The 15905-nt window shown below is 33.5% G+C and overlaps 2 protein-coding genes across 4 annotated transcripts; one reads left to right on the top strand and one right to left on the bottom strand.

Moving 5' to 3' along the window:
* The first annotated feature begins 5929 nt into the window (after window positions 1-5929).
* LOC120076785 (uncharacterized) lies at window positions 5930-12116 on the top strand. Of its 3 annotated transcripts, none has more exons than XM_039030696.2 (5): window positions 5930-6693; window positions 7541-7776; window positions 7938-8760; window positions 8849-10894; window positions 11448-12116. In XM_039030696.2, the coding sequence occupies exons 2-5, from the start codon at window positions 7543-7545 to the stop codon at window positions 11504-11506; spliced, it is 3162 nt and encodes a 1053-aa protein (XP_038886624.2). In that variant the 5' UTR covers window positions 5930-6693; window positions 7541-7542; the 3' UTR covers window positions 11507-12116. The 3 variants fall into 3 exon arrangements, with proteins under 3 accessions (XP_038886624.2, XP_038886626.2, XP_038886625.2); XM_039030698.2 differs by having other exon boundaries at window positions 11444-11839; XM_039030697.2 differs by lacking the exon at window positions 11448-12116 and having other exon boundaries at window positions 8849-11166.
* Window positions 12117-12652: 536 nt separating this feature from the next.
* Window positions 12653-15182, bottom strand: LOC120076786 (putative pentatricopeptide repeat-containing protein At1g69350, mitochondrial). Its single transcript, XM_039030700.2, is given in 2 exon segments — window positions 12653-12682; window positions 12684-15182. Coding segments are annotated over 2 exon segments (2424 nt in total). The 5' UTR covers window positions 15078-15182.
* Window positions 15183-15905: the final 723 nt, after the last annotated feature.

Here is a 15905-nt window from a genome sequence, read left to right as displayed (position 1 = left end):
TCATACTAGTAATGTTTGTCCATAAATGTGAGATTCTCTAGAGTAAAATTGTTATGTAATATATGGGTTATGCATTGAGGTAATCTGTAATGAAAAGTATAGAATTTTAATTTTTTTTTTAGATGGGTAGAAGTGAGAATTTGAACACCGAGATATAATGTTTTAATCAGTTGGGTTATGCTTAAAATATAAGGCTCCGTCTAGTAATCATTTTACTTTTTGTTTTTAGTTTTTAAAAATTAAGCATATTTTCTACTCATTTCTTACGATGATTTGTATCTTTCTTAAGTACAATGGTTGAATTCTTAGTCAAATTTAACAAACGAAATGTTCTTAAAGACTACTTTTTTAGTTTTCAAATTTTAGCTTGGTTTTTTAAGGCATTGATAAAAGTAGATAATGAAAGAAGAAATTTGGAGGTGGAATTAGTGTTTATAGGTTAAATTTAAAAAAACAAAAACAAAAAATCGAATGGTTAACAAATGAGGCTTAAATTATTGATCTCTTTTAATAACTTATTTTTAAAATTTAAACAATGTAGATCATTTATAGATGTCAAAGTCATTGTGAATCAATCAATACACATTACTTCAAATATATGTTTTTTTTTCAATGTTTTATATAATTAAAAAAGTATGTGGTATACAAATTATAAAGTAAATAGTATATCATATAAAAAAAAATAGCCCTAGAAGATTCAAAGTTCTACATATCTAGATGATGTATCAATCAACAAAGATCTCAATATGATTGACCAAGTATTTTGACCAATTTGTGGGTTTTGAATACATTTGATAGAGTACAAAATATAATTGTATGATTTTTTTTCTTTAAAAAAATTGAAGTTAGTTAAATAAATGACTTTTATGAGTAAAACTAGAGATGAAAAATTTGAAATTATATTTTTCTGAAAAGAATGAAATTATAAAATAGTTGAAGACAAAATACGATGGTCAATAATTAATATCTTAACAACTTTAAGAAAGTGTCAACAAGAAGAGCAATTGATAAAAAGGTTGTTGAATGAAATGAGTGGGATCAATTTGACCATGAAAATTTAGAGTTTCTAAATTGGCTCATGGTTTCAATTCCAATAATCTGAAATTATAAATTTATTGGGGGATATAGTTGCTGTTAATTGCATTGATTAAAATAAAAAGGGGTAAATTATAATTTTAGTCATAAAATCTAATCTTTAGGTCTGTATTTATTTAGTTCTTAAATTTTCAACTTTGTATTCAATTGGTTTGTTAATTGGGAAAGGAGTTGACTACTTGTTTGACTTAAAGAGTTTGTGGATCTCACAACTAAACAACATCAATTTATATCTTATTAACTCTTTATACAGTGGACCCGAGGAATTTACAACTCTGTGGACTTCATAATGCCATGAAGTTTACTACTTTTCTTGCCCCAAACACTCCCTTAAAAAATGTTTAATAGATCTTTAAATTTTCATTTTTGTATCCAATAGATCTTTAAGGTCTCATTTGATAACAATTTCTTTTTCTTCTTCTTCTTTTTTTTTTTTAAATAAAGCTTATAAACACTAGTTTTACTCATAGGCTTTCATGTTTCGTTAATCACTTCCTACTAATATTTTCAAAAACCAAACGAATTTTTGAAAACTAAAAATAGTAGTTTCCAAAAACTTGTTCTTGTTCTTGGAATAACACCTAAATGTTGAAATGCTTTTTAATGTAATGTTGAAATGCTTTTTAAGAAATGTAAAAACCACCTTTAAAAATTGAGGGAGAACAATTATAAATTTCAAAAATTAAAAAAAATTATTATCAAATATGACTTAAAATTTTTAATTTTGTATCTAATAGGTCTTTGACCTATTCGACATATTTTTTCTATTAAAAAATCATATATATATTGAATATAAATTGAAAAAGTTAGACTTTCATTAGGCATAAAGTTTAGTTTTACTTCTAACACCATCAATTATATTTATATTTTCTATATAAAAAATTGAATGTATGAAGAGCCTATTAAATACAAATTTGAAGGTTTAGGAATTTGTTAGATACAAAATTGATGGTCTATCGATTTATCAATGCTTTTAAAAATTTATAGACCAAATAGATACAACTGAAATATTAGAAACTAAACTTGTAATATAATCAACAAAATTCCTATTTTTTAGGCCAGTATTGTATATACTACTCTCATTCATTATTTGACACGTCATCAAATAATTTATTAAATTAGTATTAATTTATTCTTTAGACTCCACATCATTCATAGAAGCTAATCCATAACACATGGTATATGTGAAATTTATAGTTTCAATAAATTTTTACATCGTTTGACTAAAATAGTTGTAAACTATTTGGAAAAAAAAAAAGACAAAAAAGAAATTTATAATAAAAATTTAAGGGACTATTTAAGGCCTTGAGATGATATAAGATGTGTGAAGTTTTGATGTCTGGAGAGTTCTGATCGAGTATGAACGATCGATTATATTCAAACACTGATATACGATAAGGAAAATGATGGTGAGATATGAAACACATTTTAATGATATAGGATGTGGAGATATATTATTTCACCTTGGATCGGATAATAGATTCGATTGTGTTGAAGCATATAAAGTCCATTATATATAGAGAGAGTTAAGGAAAATTGAGGTGGAGTGAAATAGCATCTGATGTGGTACCAAAAAGGTGGGGCCCATAAGGGATGATGTTTTAAGAAAATCTTGGGGTTTGGAAATCGTCACTCATTTTCCATGAGAGTGACTATGCAAAAAGCTGGTCCCACTTTCTGCTCCTAACACTAACCTCCATAACAACTAAATTAATTTTTATTTTTTTTCTTTTCTTTTTATAAAAATGTTCAATTAAATCTGCCTTAATTATTATGATTCTCCGACGCTTTGTACTTCTCGTTATGCCATGCCACTCATTTTTTAATATATATATATATATTAGTTCTCATATTTTTCTTTTAAAGATTAGTTTTATTTAGTTCATGTTATAATTTTAATTGTGAAAGTCTCTTTGATAGTTACTTTATTTTTTAATATTATATCTATAGATACTATTTTTATCGGTAAATTTTTATCAATTATTTAAAAAATCAAATCAAAATTTAAAATTTAAAAATATTAGGTCTCATTTGTTAACTATTTGATTTTTTTTTTTTTTGAAAATTAAGTCTATTTCTCCATATTTTTTTACAATGATTTGCATTTTTTTTAAATACAATGATTGAATTCTTAAACAAATTAAAAAAAAAAAACTTTTTGAAGTTTTCAACATTTGACTTGGTTTTTTGATAACAAAAGAAGACGTTTGGAGGTATAGGTAGTGTCCATAAACTTAATTTTTAAAGACAAAAAATAAAAAATAAAAGGTTACCAAGCATGGTCTAAGTTTTATGTTTGATTTCAATTTAGTCTTTTAAGATTTAAAATGTTACACTTGTAGGCTACATTTACCCATCCATTATGAAGATTGGTGTAATCATAATGATATTCATTTGATGTATCAATCGTAATAAGTCTAAACTACAAACATAGTTGAATTGTTTTTATCACGTTTTTTAAAATTATGAAATTGTCACATTTATTGTTATCATTACCTTTTAGGGTCAAATGGTAACAGTAACATTTATTGTTTTTAATTACAAATTTAAAAGTGGGTTCCATGTTAATATGAGTACAAAACGCAAGTTAACAACACCAAATGTAATCAAATGGACCAACTTTTCGGAGTACCATTGATTTATTACCGTTCTCCTCGGGTAAACATGACATTAGTTTTTAAGTTTTGAATTTGAATTCAATTTAGTCCTTAAGATTCAAAATATAACTTTATCTCTTAAGAGACTGAATTGAGTAATTAGTGAAAAAGTAAAGTTCTTCATACTTAGGGACTGATTTTGTCTTCTTTTTTTTTTTTTTTTACTATTTTAAAAGTTTTAAACCTACCCACATTCATTCTTAACAAACCACGGACAATTTATAGTTTTAAGTACAAGGAATAACAAAGTTGATTTTAACTAATGAAATAATGTTTTATATCAATTGACTCAAATAGTTGTAATTTTATCCCACTAGTTACAATGAAGAAAGAAAAAAGAATTTATACAAATTTTAAGAGAAGTAAAATTTTTTTAGTCTAATAATTGTGGGATGGGTGTTGAATCTAGAGATTGAACCTCAAACTTCTAAAAACGGAGTATATACCAATATCATCGAGTAAAGTTTACCTTATAAAAAATAAAAAATAAAAAATCTAGCATCTTTAGAAAAATTACTGAATTCCCATTACGGTAATTCACAAAAGAAAAATGTAGTGTTATTTGTGAAATTTCAACTCGTCACGATATTTTTAATTATTTATTGATTAATATTTAATGCTATCTCCCTTACCTTTTCCCTTTTTCCTCCTTTTCCCCACTCAAAGTTGGAATTTTCATTTTATCATTAACTTCTTAGCCATCTACGCAAAACATTGACTACGTACTTATTTAATAATTTTCTTTTTTGAAAGATTTTTTATGTGGACATAATTTAACTTGCCTTTTTACTTCTTTAGTTCCACAATATTAGAGTGGTGACTCAAAACAAACAAATAAATACAGTGGAGTATTAATTAATCGGATTTTGAGATGATAATGATAATATCTTATCCAATGAATTATACTCAAATTAACGTGTTAAACATAATTAATCTACCTCATTTTCTTAGTTTTATTTTTCAATTACAAAAGAACAATGGAGATTCAAGTATTCTTTGTCTAAAAGTGAATGAGGATTGAAATCTATCCCCTTTAATATAAATTATCAGTAATCAATTGCATAATATTTCTATTGCGACGTAAAGAAAGTTAGACTTTTGAAATGTTAACTTTGATACTTATACTTTTAAAAGTTGACATTTTTAATCTATATTTTTAAAATTTTAACACAAAATTTACACTCACTGAAAACCATTTTAAAAGAATTTATGACTACATTTAAAAAAATTTAGTAAGTGAAGTGTTATGCTAAAATTTTAATTGAAATGAGATAAAAATGAAAAAATCAACTCCAAATATTTGTATGGCAAGATCAAAGATGTTTGTACTTCACTTTACTTTGGAAAAGAAATTCAACATCTTCTGAAATTCAGGTAAAATTTAAAATAGTAGCGGTCCCCCTACATATAATAATAATAATAATAATAATAATAATAATAATAATAATAATAATAATAATAATAATATTGATGATGATGATAAGAATAACAATTTATACCTCTAAATTGTATCAATTTACACTATCATTCAAATTTAGTTTAAAAATTATCACACTAGAGATTTAATTTTTTCAACTATATTTCTAATTCATTACGAGTGAATTAGAATTTTTACTAGAATTATATTTGAAAGTCTTAATTGGGAGTCTAAATTGTTTCACTTATATAAGTCTAGAAATTTAATTGATAAAATTATAAGTCTTACACGATGTTTATCTAAATAAAATATAATCGAAAATTTAAATTGATATACTAATAAAAATTCATAATTTAAATTGAGAAAATTGATAATTTATAATTTAAATTGATATAACACTTAAATGGTAGGAAATAAATTGATATTCGGAAAAAAATAAAAAATAAAAAGAACAATAAAAAGAAAAAAAGAAATTCGGTGAAAATAAGATAGGACAGCATCAAAGGTGGTGCAAAGGGAAGTGGACAGAGTCACCAATGGAGTTTCACTGCCATGGCTGACACAAGGATCAACCAATCCCCAAAATTAAATTAAAAAATAATAAAAAAAAGAATTTCACTCCGATTTTTGTAATTTTGAATTACCCACAACCCCATTTTTCTTTCTTTTTCTTAATCCTCATTCTTTCCGTAGTACACAACGATGGACCCACACCAAATATGCCAATTAACAACTTGAAAAAATCCACAAAAAATAACAACTTTTTTGCTTTTTTTTTTTTCCTTTAAGAATTTTGATTAGTTTGCAACAGGCTATCAAGGTTAAGATTAGATTAGATTAGATTGTATTATTCTTCAACAACTGTAATTCAAGGAAGATGATCATGAGATTTTTTGTCTTAATTATCTGTGCTTAAAGCAACGATACGAGAGAATCTAGAAAAGAAAAGAAAAGAAAAGAAACCCCTCCCCCCATTTAATTTCTCTCCCTTTTTCCTTTTTGATTTCCCCTAAAACCCAGATGAAAGAAATGAGAGTTCAAATCTTTTGTAAAGCAGAAAAATGAATGAATTACTCAAAAAGAAAACAGAGAGAGAGAATAAAGTGAGACCGGATGTTGACAAATTTCAGGGTCACTTCCTTATAAGCTTGCTTGTTTGTTGTATTGTATGGAGATTTCTTATCTAGGATCTCTCTCTAAAAGAGGGTTCTCTCTATCTTTTCATCTCTTTTCTCTCTAAAAACTTTGTTGTTTCATTTCCAAGAGAGAGCGAGACTGGCCCATCAGATCCATTTCTCTGCTTTTTTTCTTCAACCCCATGACGATCTAAACCCCCCCCTTTTCTTTTCATGGCCTTGCAATTCCAATATACCCATCTTCTTCTTCTTGTCCTTGTTGTTGTTTTTTATCATTCCCCTTTCTCTTTGATGGCTGGGGGGTTGATGGGATTCTGAACTTTCCCTTTTCTGGGGTTTCTCGTTAGTTGTTGAATCCAGTGTTTTGATTGTGCGATGTTCGATTGAGGTAATTTGTTTTTCTTCTTTTATCTGGTGGTTTTCGGTTGATGGGTTCTTTTGGTTTGATCGTTTGATTGCTTGCTTGGTTCTGATTCTGTGCTTTAGCTCTGATAACTGTTGAGTGCTTGTGGCGTTTCATAATTAGCTTGAGGGTTTCATCATGCATTTGCTTTTGCACTGAATTCTTGGGTTGTGATGTTGAGTATGGAAATTTTGATTGGTATTTTTTGGTTAATATCTTGTTTGTTTTGTTGAATTGACTTTTGTAGACTTGTATGTTTGTCTCTTACTGAGAGTAGTCTTGTGAAAACACAAAACTCTCCTTGTGGGGACTTTGTGGGACTCTCAGAATTCCTGTTCTTCAGCTCCCATTTTCAAACATCCATCCCATCGGTAGCTTAAGCTGATTGGTTTGCTTTTCTCCATTTTCTGGTGAATCGAATTGTCCTTTCCTTTTTAACTTTTGATCAGTTCAAGGGGGGTTCTTAGGAGTTCATCGTCTAATGTTCATGACAGGTTCCCTTTCATTTGAATTTCCATTTTTTGAGCTGACAGTGCCGATATTGTTACTTTCTTGAGCTCATGGTGCGAATTATGATCGAAATCTGTTTCTAATAAATCACTTTTGAGTGTTTCTTTGAAGGCCAATGATTGTTGATTTGGGGGTGAAATGGCGTTTCATAAGCCTAAGTTTACGTAACATCAGTGATCAGTTCCATTGTAGTTCTGTGCCTAATTGACTTTGTATTAGACTATTGACTGATCTTCGATGGGATTCCCTAGTATGTATCTAGAAGAAGAAATGGATGTTCAATGCTTTTAAATCTAATATGTCAAATTTCTATGATTTTCAGGAATGGGGACTAAAGTGCAATGCAAAAGTTCCTTGCCAGGATTTTACCCAATGAGGGAACTTAACAATGATTCTAACAGTCATAGCTGGCACCTATATTATGGTGAAAGATCCTTCACAAATGCTCAATATCACAAGGTTGTCTTGCCAAGGGCTAGTGCAAATGGATATCTAGGTGATGATAAGGATGTGGTGAAGCAAAAAATGCTTGAACATGAGGCCATTTTTAAAAATCAGGTACATTTCTTTTTCTATCTTCAACATTGCAATTTGGTTCTTCAACTCTTCCTAGAAATCTTTCATTTGTATTTATAATATGCCCAAGTTTAGTTTTCATGAAATCTTTTATCGGCGGTCTAGCTCTAACCCGGATACTATTTCTTCTGTCGAAACTGCAGGTGTTCGAACTTCACCGACTGTACAGAAGACAAAGAGATCTAATGGATAAAATCAAATCCACAGAACTCAGCAGAAACCGTTTACATGTAGATTCATTACTCTCGTCGAGCGCCTTGACATCTCAAGTTACTTCTGAAGATGCTTCGAGACGTAATCTGCCATGTTTTCCTAAGGCAAATTCGTCTACTGCCAGGTTTTCTATTTCAGGTGTTGAAGAAGGTCATTCTTCTTTGAATTCTATAAAAGGCAATAGCCAGATGCCTTGTTTCTTTCCACCACAAAGTGAAAGTACTGTGAAGGACTTGCAGGTTCTTGAGTCCAGACCGACAAAGTTCAGGAGAAAAATGTTGGACCTTCAGCTTCCTGCTGATGAATACATTGATAGCGAAGATGGGGAACAATTTCATGATGGAAATGTGGCTGACACATTAAGTCACAATCACATCACCGACCAAAAGATTGACCTTGAGAGAGATGTCAAGTTATATGCTGATGATATCGAGCAAACTGGTTGCCTGCAAAATGCTCGTAAATTGGGCGCATGTTTAGAAAAAAACACAAGTTGTTTAACTGACTTAAATGAGCCCATTCAACTTGTAGAAACCAATGCTTCAACTTATGTTGATCCTCTAAGTTCTGCTTCTTGTCATGGGGAGACTCAATGTCCCTATCCATCTTCAGGGCCAAAGTCCTGTCCTATAAATTTGCAGAGGAAAGATTCTCTCAATACTGATAATGGAAGTGATAATATGACAGGAAACAATCTCAATTTCGATAAAAACACCAGTAGAGGAGGAATTTTACCCCATTTTCTTGAATCAGGTGGCTTTTCTTGTATGTTTCTTGTTCACATTTGATTTATTTAACATTTTATAAAATGTATGCTAACATTGTTCTATCTTATCACCAGGGCATAGTTACAACTCCAAGAATTCATTTTCTCATGGACTTCAAACTAAAGTATGGCCTGTTTCTTCTGAGCCTATGGAAAGTTTCTTCAATGAAATTCATGAAGCTCCACCTTCTCGTTCGACAGATAAAGGTAGGGCAGAACAGTCGAGGGAGGGGCAGGTCTTTGGTTTGCAGTTTACGAAAAGAAGTCCTGAGATTAAGGGCGAACCACTATGCTCCTTCGTCCCTTCTCATACATCCACCCTACATCCAGCTGCTCCTGATCTTAGCAAGTCCTGGTCCAACTCCAATTCATCTTGGGAAAGTGCAAGTACTAACTTTCAGAAGTTAACAACCGCACAAGCTCAGCAATGTATGAATTCAGTAGCTACCATGAACAAGAATTTTCATTCCCCGTTTCATGGTATGGAGAGTTCTGGAGAAAGGTGGCTTCTTAGTAATGATTCCCAACTCAATAAAGGTTCCAATAGCGAGTTGTCTTACTTTAACAGGGCTTTTCTTGGATCTTCATCTGAGTACAAGGAAGAAGTAGGCCACCCCTCTTCTGGCACTCACATCTATCAGATACAGGGTAAGGGTAACAGTCAAGCTCCCAAAGACTTAAGTCCTTCCATGTCATTGAAACTCCTCAAGGATTCAAATCATATTGACATGAAAGGTCCAAAAGAGAGAAATTTTAACATGGTGTTTTCAAATAATTCAACTGGTCAAGCAGAACCGGCGGTTGGGGAAAATTGTAAATTGTTACCTTGGCTCAGAAGTACAACTGGTGGAAACACTGAAACTACCAATTCAGAGAGATTCTCAAGTGCCGAGGAATTTATTTATGTTAGATCTTCAATAAGTTCTTTGCCTGATAAAAATTCTCATTCAACTCGTAATGACATTTTCAACAAAGAGTTTGAATCAGACAGTTCTTCTAAGAGTCAAAAACTTCTTAAAATATCAACTTGTGAAGAATTACAGGATCCCAAGAAAGAAATGTCTTCTCTTGTTCGACCCTTGGTCCCGTGTGAAACTAAAGAAAGCAGGGAATGTCGAGTACTTGATATCAATTTGCCTTGTGATCCTTTGGTTTCTGAATCAGACAATCTCCACTCAGAGAAACTGAATGAAGCAAAAGCTTGCAGTTTTGGACTCATCGATTTGAACTTGAGTCTAAGTGATGATGAAGAATCTTTTAGACCGACTCCTAAATCGACCGTCAGAATGTGGGGAGAGATAGATTTGGAAGCCCCTGCAACTTCTGTGACCGAAGATATTGTTCCTGCTGAAGAAATTATAGAAACGATGCATGAATTATCTTCAAAACCACACTGCAAAGACATAAACCAAGAAGATGAACTCATGGAGTTAGCAGCGGAGGCAATGGTTTCCATTTCCTCGTCTATTTGTCACATCTCCTTGGAGGATGCAACTTGCAGTGCAGCACAAGATTGTACGGACAATCTGCTTAATTTGTTGGTGGAGATGGCTTTCTTATGCTCAGATGGTTATGAAAGTGAGTCTCTAGCAGCATTGAGAGCCAAACCAAGTAATGAATTGGAGTCTTCATTAGAAGGGATGGACACCTTTGAGTCCATGACATTGGGACTGATAGAAACCAAAGCAGAAGAATATATGCCGAAGTCCTTGGTTCCAGGACATACAACAATGGAAGAAAAAGCAATTAATTTGCTGCAAAATCGTCCTCGAAGAGGCCAGGCTAGGAGAGGCAGGCAACGGAGGGACTTCCAAAGGGACATTCTTCCTGGCCTTGCTTCTCTATCAAGACAAGAAGTTACAGAAGATCTTAATACATTTGGAGGGCTTATGAGGGCAATGGGTCATGTGTGGACTTCAGGCTTGGCCAAGAGGAACTCGTCGAGAAACGTTGCCTCTGGCAAGGGACGGCGGCGATCAGTGATCAGCCCCTCCCCACAGCCAACTGAGAATCTTCCACTGCTGCCTCAGCCTAGTAACACTGAGATGGGACTTGACAAAAGGAGCTTGACAGGGTGGGGGAAGACAACTAGACGGCCCCGCCGACAAAGAGTCCCGGCCGGTAATCTTGCAGCTATTGCTTTAGTTTAGAGATGGTTTTGAGAGTCATCAATTTCTTGAATGGACTGTCAAATTTCCCATTGTACATTTTTCAGCTTAAATCCTTGGCTGCACATGTTTATCTATTTGCCAACTCTATACCATATCATAAGACAATGGCGGTACGTTATTTCTCCAACAGATATAGCATAAAGATTAAAAGTGGATAGCTTAACCAATGTATATCTCTCGCTTAGATTACACTGATGGATCTACTGGTGTTATATTCTTCCACACCTTACTGGGTTTCTTTTTACTTTAGTTTTAGAAAAATATTAGATATATAGTTTTGGAATGTGAAAGTACAGAAATTGTTGCTTTGGTTTTTTGAGATTTCAAACATTATTATTCATCTCTTTTCTCTATACTTATGAATCAAGGGCTGGTTGATTGTTTTATATCATATTCAAGATATACAGTCAATTCTTTGACATGTTTACACAATCAAGGTTCTAGCATATTTGTCGGGTTTTGATGAAAAGAGATAGAAGCTCAGTCTTGATCTTTAAAGACAGGTAACAGGATACTGAGAAGCAGCACTTCAATTCATTCCACCTCTCAATCTCCTATCTAGTACAAAATATGCTCGAGTTGCTGCAAACTGCAAAAAGGGCGAATTTCTGTCTCATAATTATTTTGTTCTTTGGGCGAAGATGTTGATGGTCTTCCGGACTGAATACCTCAGATAATCAGTAGAAATATGATAAACTCATCTACCATTTCTATACGAAAGAACAATTTGAAATAAGTTGAAGGTCGACTTGGATGCTCAGCAGCTTGCTTTCTTCTCCTGCATTGCAGTTGAAATCAAACTTCTCATTTGTAAGACCTGGAATGCCATTTTTCCGTTGACTCTCAAGGTTTGCTACTCTTTTGAGATTGATTTAAGAGTTTCCATTATAACTTATTACATCACTTTTTAAGGCGTGGAGTGGTCGGTTTTTCTCAAGTCAACAGGAATCACAGTGTGGTAACTCATGCTTTAACCTGTTCAACAAAACTCTCAGGATCGGTTTGATGATTAGAGAAGTTTTCTACCGTTTCAAATTGTTCTTATTTCATTCCATACCCTTTTCATTTCCTTCCTATTTTAATCAACTGATCTTTCATAGCAAAATGTACAATGTGAAAATGCTAAATTATATAAGGTTTAAATCCTGAATTTTGAATAATGTTCTATTTTATTTCCTAAACTTTTAAAAAATCTGTTTTAGTCCTTGAATTTTGAATATTGTTTTATTTTCGTTCCTAAACTTTAAAAAGTGTTTGCTTAGTCTTTGAACTTTTAAAAGATGTTTATTTTGGTCCCTACTGTATTAAGATTTTATTAACTCTTTAACAAAATGACGAGCTAACTTGTATTTTTTTGGATGACTAAGCGATCAAATAAGTTAGTTATGTTAAAAAATCTAGAGTTTCAATGGCAAAACGAGAAGATTCAAAAGACATTTTTAGTTTAAAATTTTGGTCGTTTCAGTATTTTGATGTGTTGGTTGTTGGCATTTTACTTTACTTTCATCTTGCTCAATATATCTAGAGCTTAGTCATTAAAAAATACAAGTTTTCTCACATTTCTGTTGAAGAGTTAACATAATTTAATGGTAGGGACTAAAATAAACATGTTTTCAAAGTTTAAGAACTAAAATGAACAATTGTAAGAGTTTAGGGACCAACATAGAACAAAATTCAAAATTCAAGGATTAAAATTGGATTTAAACAATTATATAATAAGATGTCGAATCGTTGTATTTCGAATAAGAACTTGTATCATACAATGAACGGTGTGGTTGTACATTATTAACCTCTTCCTTAGAAAATCTCTGAACATTATCCAAAGTCCAGTATGTGTCTTTTATTTGAGAGAGAGAGGCATCTCCAGCTCCAAATCTGTAAGCTTTCTTACCAAACTCAACTACACTATATGCAGGAACCTTTTTCAGGCCTGTACCCTTCATCAGTGACCTAACTTTCCCGAACTCATTCCATTCTCCCCCTTCGGCGTATATATTCGATAACAATGTATAATATCCAGCATCATCTGTCTGAATCTTCCGTAGTTCCCTCTGGATGTTCTTAGCTATGTCCACTCTTTGGTGGATTCGGCAGCCATTTAGCAGAGCACCCCACATGCTTGCACCTGCTAGAAATGGCATTGATTTGATTATTTCATATGCTCCATCGAGGTCACCTGCACGACTAAGAAGATCGACTATGCAAGCAAAGTGTTCTCTTTTGGGCTCAATTCCGAAATCCCTCATGGAGCTGAAGAAGAGCATCCCTTCTTGTACGCAACCAGCATGACTACATGCTGAAAGAACATTCATGACAGTAACATCATTAGGTTTTATTCCTGATTCAAGCATTTTTGAAAAGAGGAAGATAACCTCACTAATCTGGCCATGCACCCCATAGCTGGAAAGAAGGGAAGTCCATGACACTAGACTCCTCTCGGACATATTGTCGAAAACTCGCCGTGCTGTCTGGAGGTCTCCACACTTTGCATACATGTCAACTAAAGCTGTTTCAATATAAAGATCTTTTCTAATACCAAAGGTAATAAGCTTGTGGTGGATCCATTTCCCTTTCACTAGATAACCCAAATGGGAGCAGGCTTGAATCACACTAACGAAGGCAACTTTCCCAATCTCAAGACAGGTCAAATACATCAGATCAAATAAACTGATTGCTTTAGCAGAGTAACCATTCTGAGATAATCCACAGATCATAGAATTCCATGTCACCACACCTTTTGGTTCCATCTGATCAAATATCATGTATGCCAAATCTACAAAGCCACATTTTGAATACATGTCGATTAGCGAATTCAGAACATATTCATCCATGAAAGTTCTCTTGATAACATGACCGTGTATTTGCAATCCCAGCTGAAAGTTGCCTTCATTTCCAGAAGCAGAAAGTGAACTTGCCAAGGTGAATGAGTCAGGCATAAACCCTTGTTTCTGCATCCTCACAAAGAGATCGATTGTCTCCTTCAAAAACCCCTTCTGAGCATAAACTGAAATGAGTGTCTTCCAAACTGCAATCTCTTTCCCTCCAATTTCATCAAGTATCTTTTCACAGAGATCATGTTTCACAGTCCCGGCATATAGTTCGAGTAAAGTTGGTCCTAGACAATCAAGCTTAGTGTCTAAGTCGTTCTTTATGACAACACAATGAACAGATTTCCCTTCTCTCAGAAGACCCAAATTAATACAAGAACGTAGAATAACCATCATAGTAACAGAATTTGGTTCAACTTCAGTCTTTTGCATTGAAACAAACAAAGCTAACGCTTCCCTGAAATAACCACCTTGGTTATAGCTGGAGATCATTGCAGTCCAAGTAGAAGTGCTATGGTGAGTAACATTCTCAAAGATGATAACCGCACTACGTAAGCTACCACATTTAGCATACATAAAAATCAACGAACTGTCCAAAAACCTACCATTTTCAATTCCCCTTCTCAAGATATAGCCGTGAACAGACTTCGCCAGCCTCAAAACCCCCAATTCACCACAAGCCTCAGCCACCGTGAGTACTAAAACAGAATCCGGTGCCACACCTTCAGAAACCATACAACGAAAAGTATCCAAACCTTCATTTATCTCTCCATTCTCAACATTACTCGAAATAATGGAACTCCAGGAGACCACATCTCTCAGGGGCATTTCATCAAACACCTTCCGAGCACTATCTAAGTAACCCAACTCGCCGTACATACTCAGCAACGCGGTGTCCACAACAGGATCCATATCAAACCCAGATTTAAGAATCCTTGCATGAACCTTTTGGCCAACACCCAGATCGCCAAACCCAGAACAAGCTCTCAAAACGGAGGGGAATGTGTAGGAATTGAAGTAAATTTGTTGGGACAACATTTGGTGATACAGAGAAATGGCTTCCTGATAGAAGCCGCTCCAGACATGGGATTTAAGAAGCACACCCCACATGAAGGAATCGGGAGAGTGGAAGGTGCGGAAGACGGATGTTGAAGATTGAAGGTCGCCCATTTGGGAATATGATTCAATGAGCTTTGTAGAAGGAAGTGGGTCATTGTGAAGGGCGGTGACGACGAGGTGGGCATGGAGTTGTGTGAGCGTTCTCAATGTGGTGCTGTACTTAAATAAGGGCATGTAAAGGCTCATGCTGCAAAGAACCCTTCTTCGTCGTCTTCTTCTTCTATTGCTCCGTATCCACACTACGAAATCGAGTGAACCGCCGTTCACCAGCTACAGCCTACATGGATGAGTACTCTGGTTCTATTTTTGTCTATAAATTTTAAAAAACGTCTATTTTAAGCCCTCACCTCTCATAAAGTACTCACCTATCGGGGAAACGGTTCCCGCGATGATCAATCCTTTAATTTTTTTAAAATTTATATATATATTTGTAATTAATATATATTAAAAAGTCGGGGATGGAGATGGGCGGGGATATCCTCCCGTCCCCGCCCCGTCCTCGACCGGGGACCCGGTTAGAATTCCTGGCTTGACCCCATCCACGATCAAATCGGGAATTCGGGGCGGGGATCGATCCCGCGAGATTTTTGCCAACCCTAGTCCTTACTATCAAGATTCTATTAACTCGAGAATGGTAAGATGACTTATTTTTGGATAACTGTGCTATTAAATAAGTTAGTCATACTAAAAAAATCCAAGGTGTCAATTTTCAATTAGGTGATAAAGCGATTTTCTATAGGAGATCTCAAAAGATATTTTACGTTCAATATTTTGGTCATACACTATTTTGGTGCATTGGTGTTACATTTTACGTCACCTTCATCTTACTCAACCCATGCTTAATGCAATTTCATCCTAAACAGATTTCATCCTTATAGAGTTAACAAAATGTTAACCGTAGGAACCAAAATAAACACTTTTTAAAAGTTGAGAGACTGAAACAAACATTTTTGAAAGTTTAGGAACCAAAATAGAATTTGAACCTTTAGTTTAATAGTTTTTTCAAATATTATA

The sequence above is a fragment of the Benincasa hispida genome, chromosome 4 (genome assembly GCF_027475165.1).
Source record: "Benincasa hispida cultivar pf3 chromosome 4, pf3_genome.v1.1, whole genome shotgun sequence".
In the NCBI taxonomy this organism is placed as follows: domain Eukaryota; kingdom Viridiplantae; phylum Streptophyta; class Magnoliopsida; order Cucurbitales; family Cucurbitaceae; genus Benincasa; species Benincasa hispida.
This window is presented reverse-complemented; position numbering and strand designations above follow the sequence as displayed.

Excerpts from the sequence above, each read along its gene's own strand:
- LOC120076785 (XM_039030696.2), top strand. The coding sequence starts at position 7,543 with ATGGGGACTAAAGTGCAATGCAAAAGTTCCTTGCCAGGATTTTACCCA. Across the intron at positions 8,761-8,848 it reads ACCCCATTTTCTTGAATCAG|GGCATAGTTACAACTCCAAG; the intron begins GTGGCTTTTCTT and ends TCTTATCACCAG. Across the intron at positions 10,895-11,447 it reads CCGACAAAGAGTCCCGGCCG|GTAACAGGATACTGAGAAGC; the intron begins GTAATCTTGCAG and ends CTTTAAAGACAG.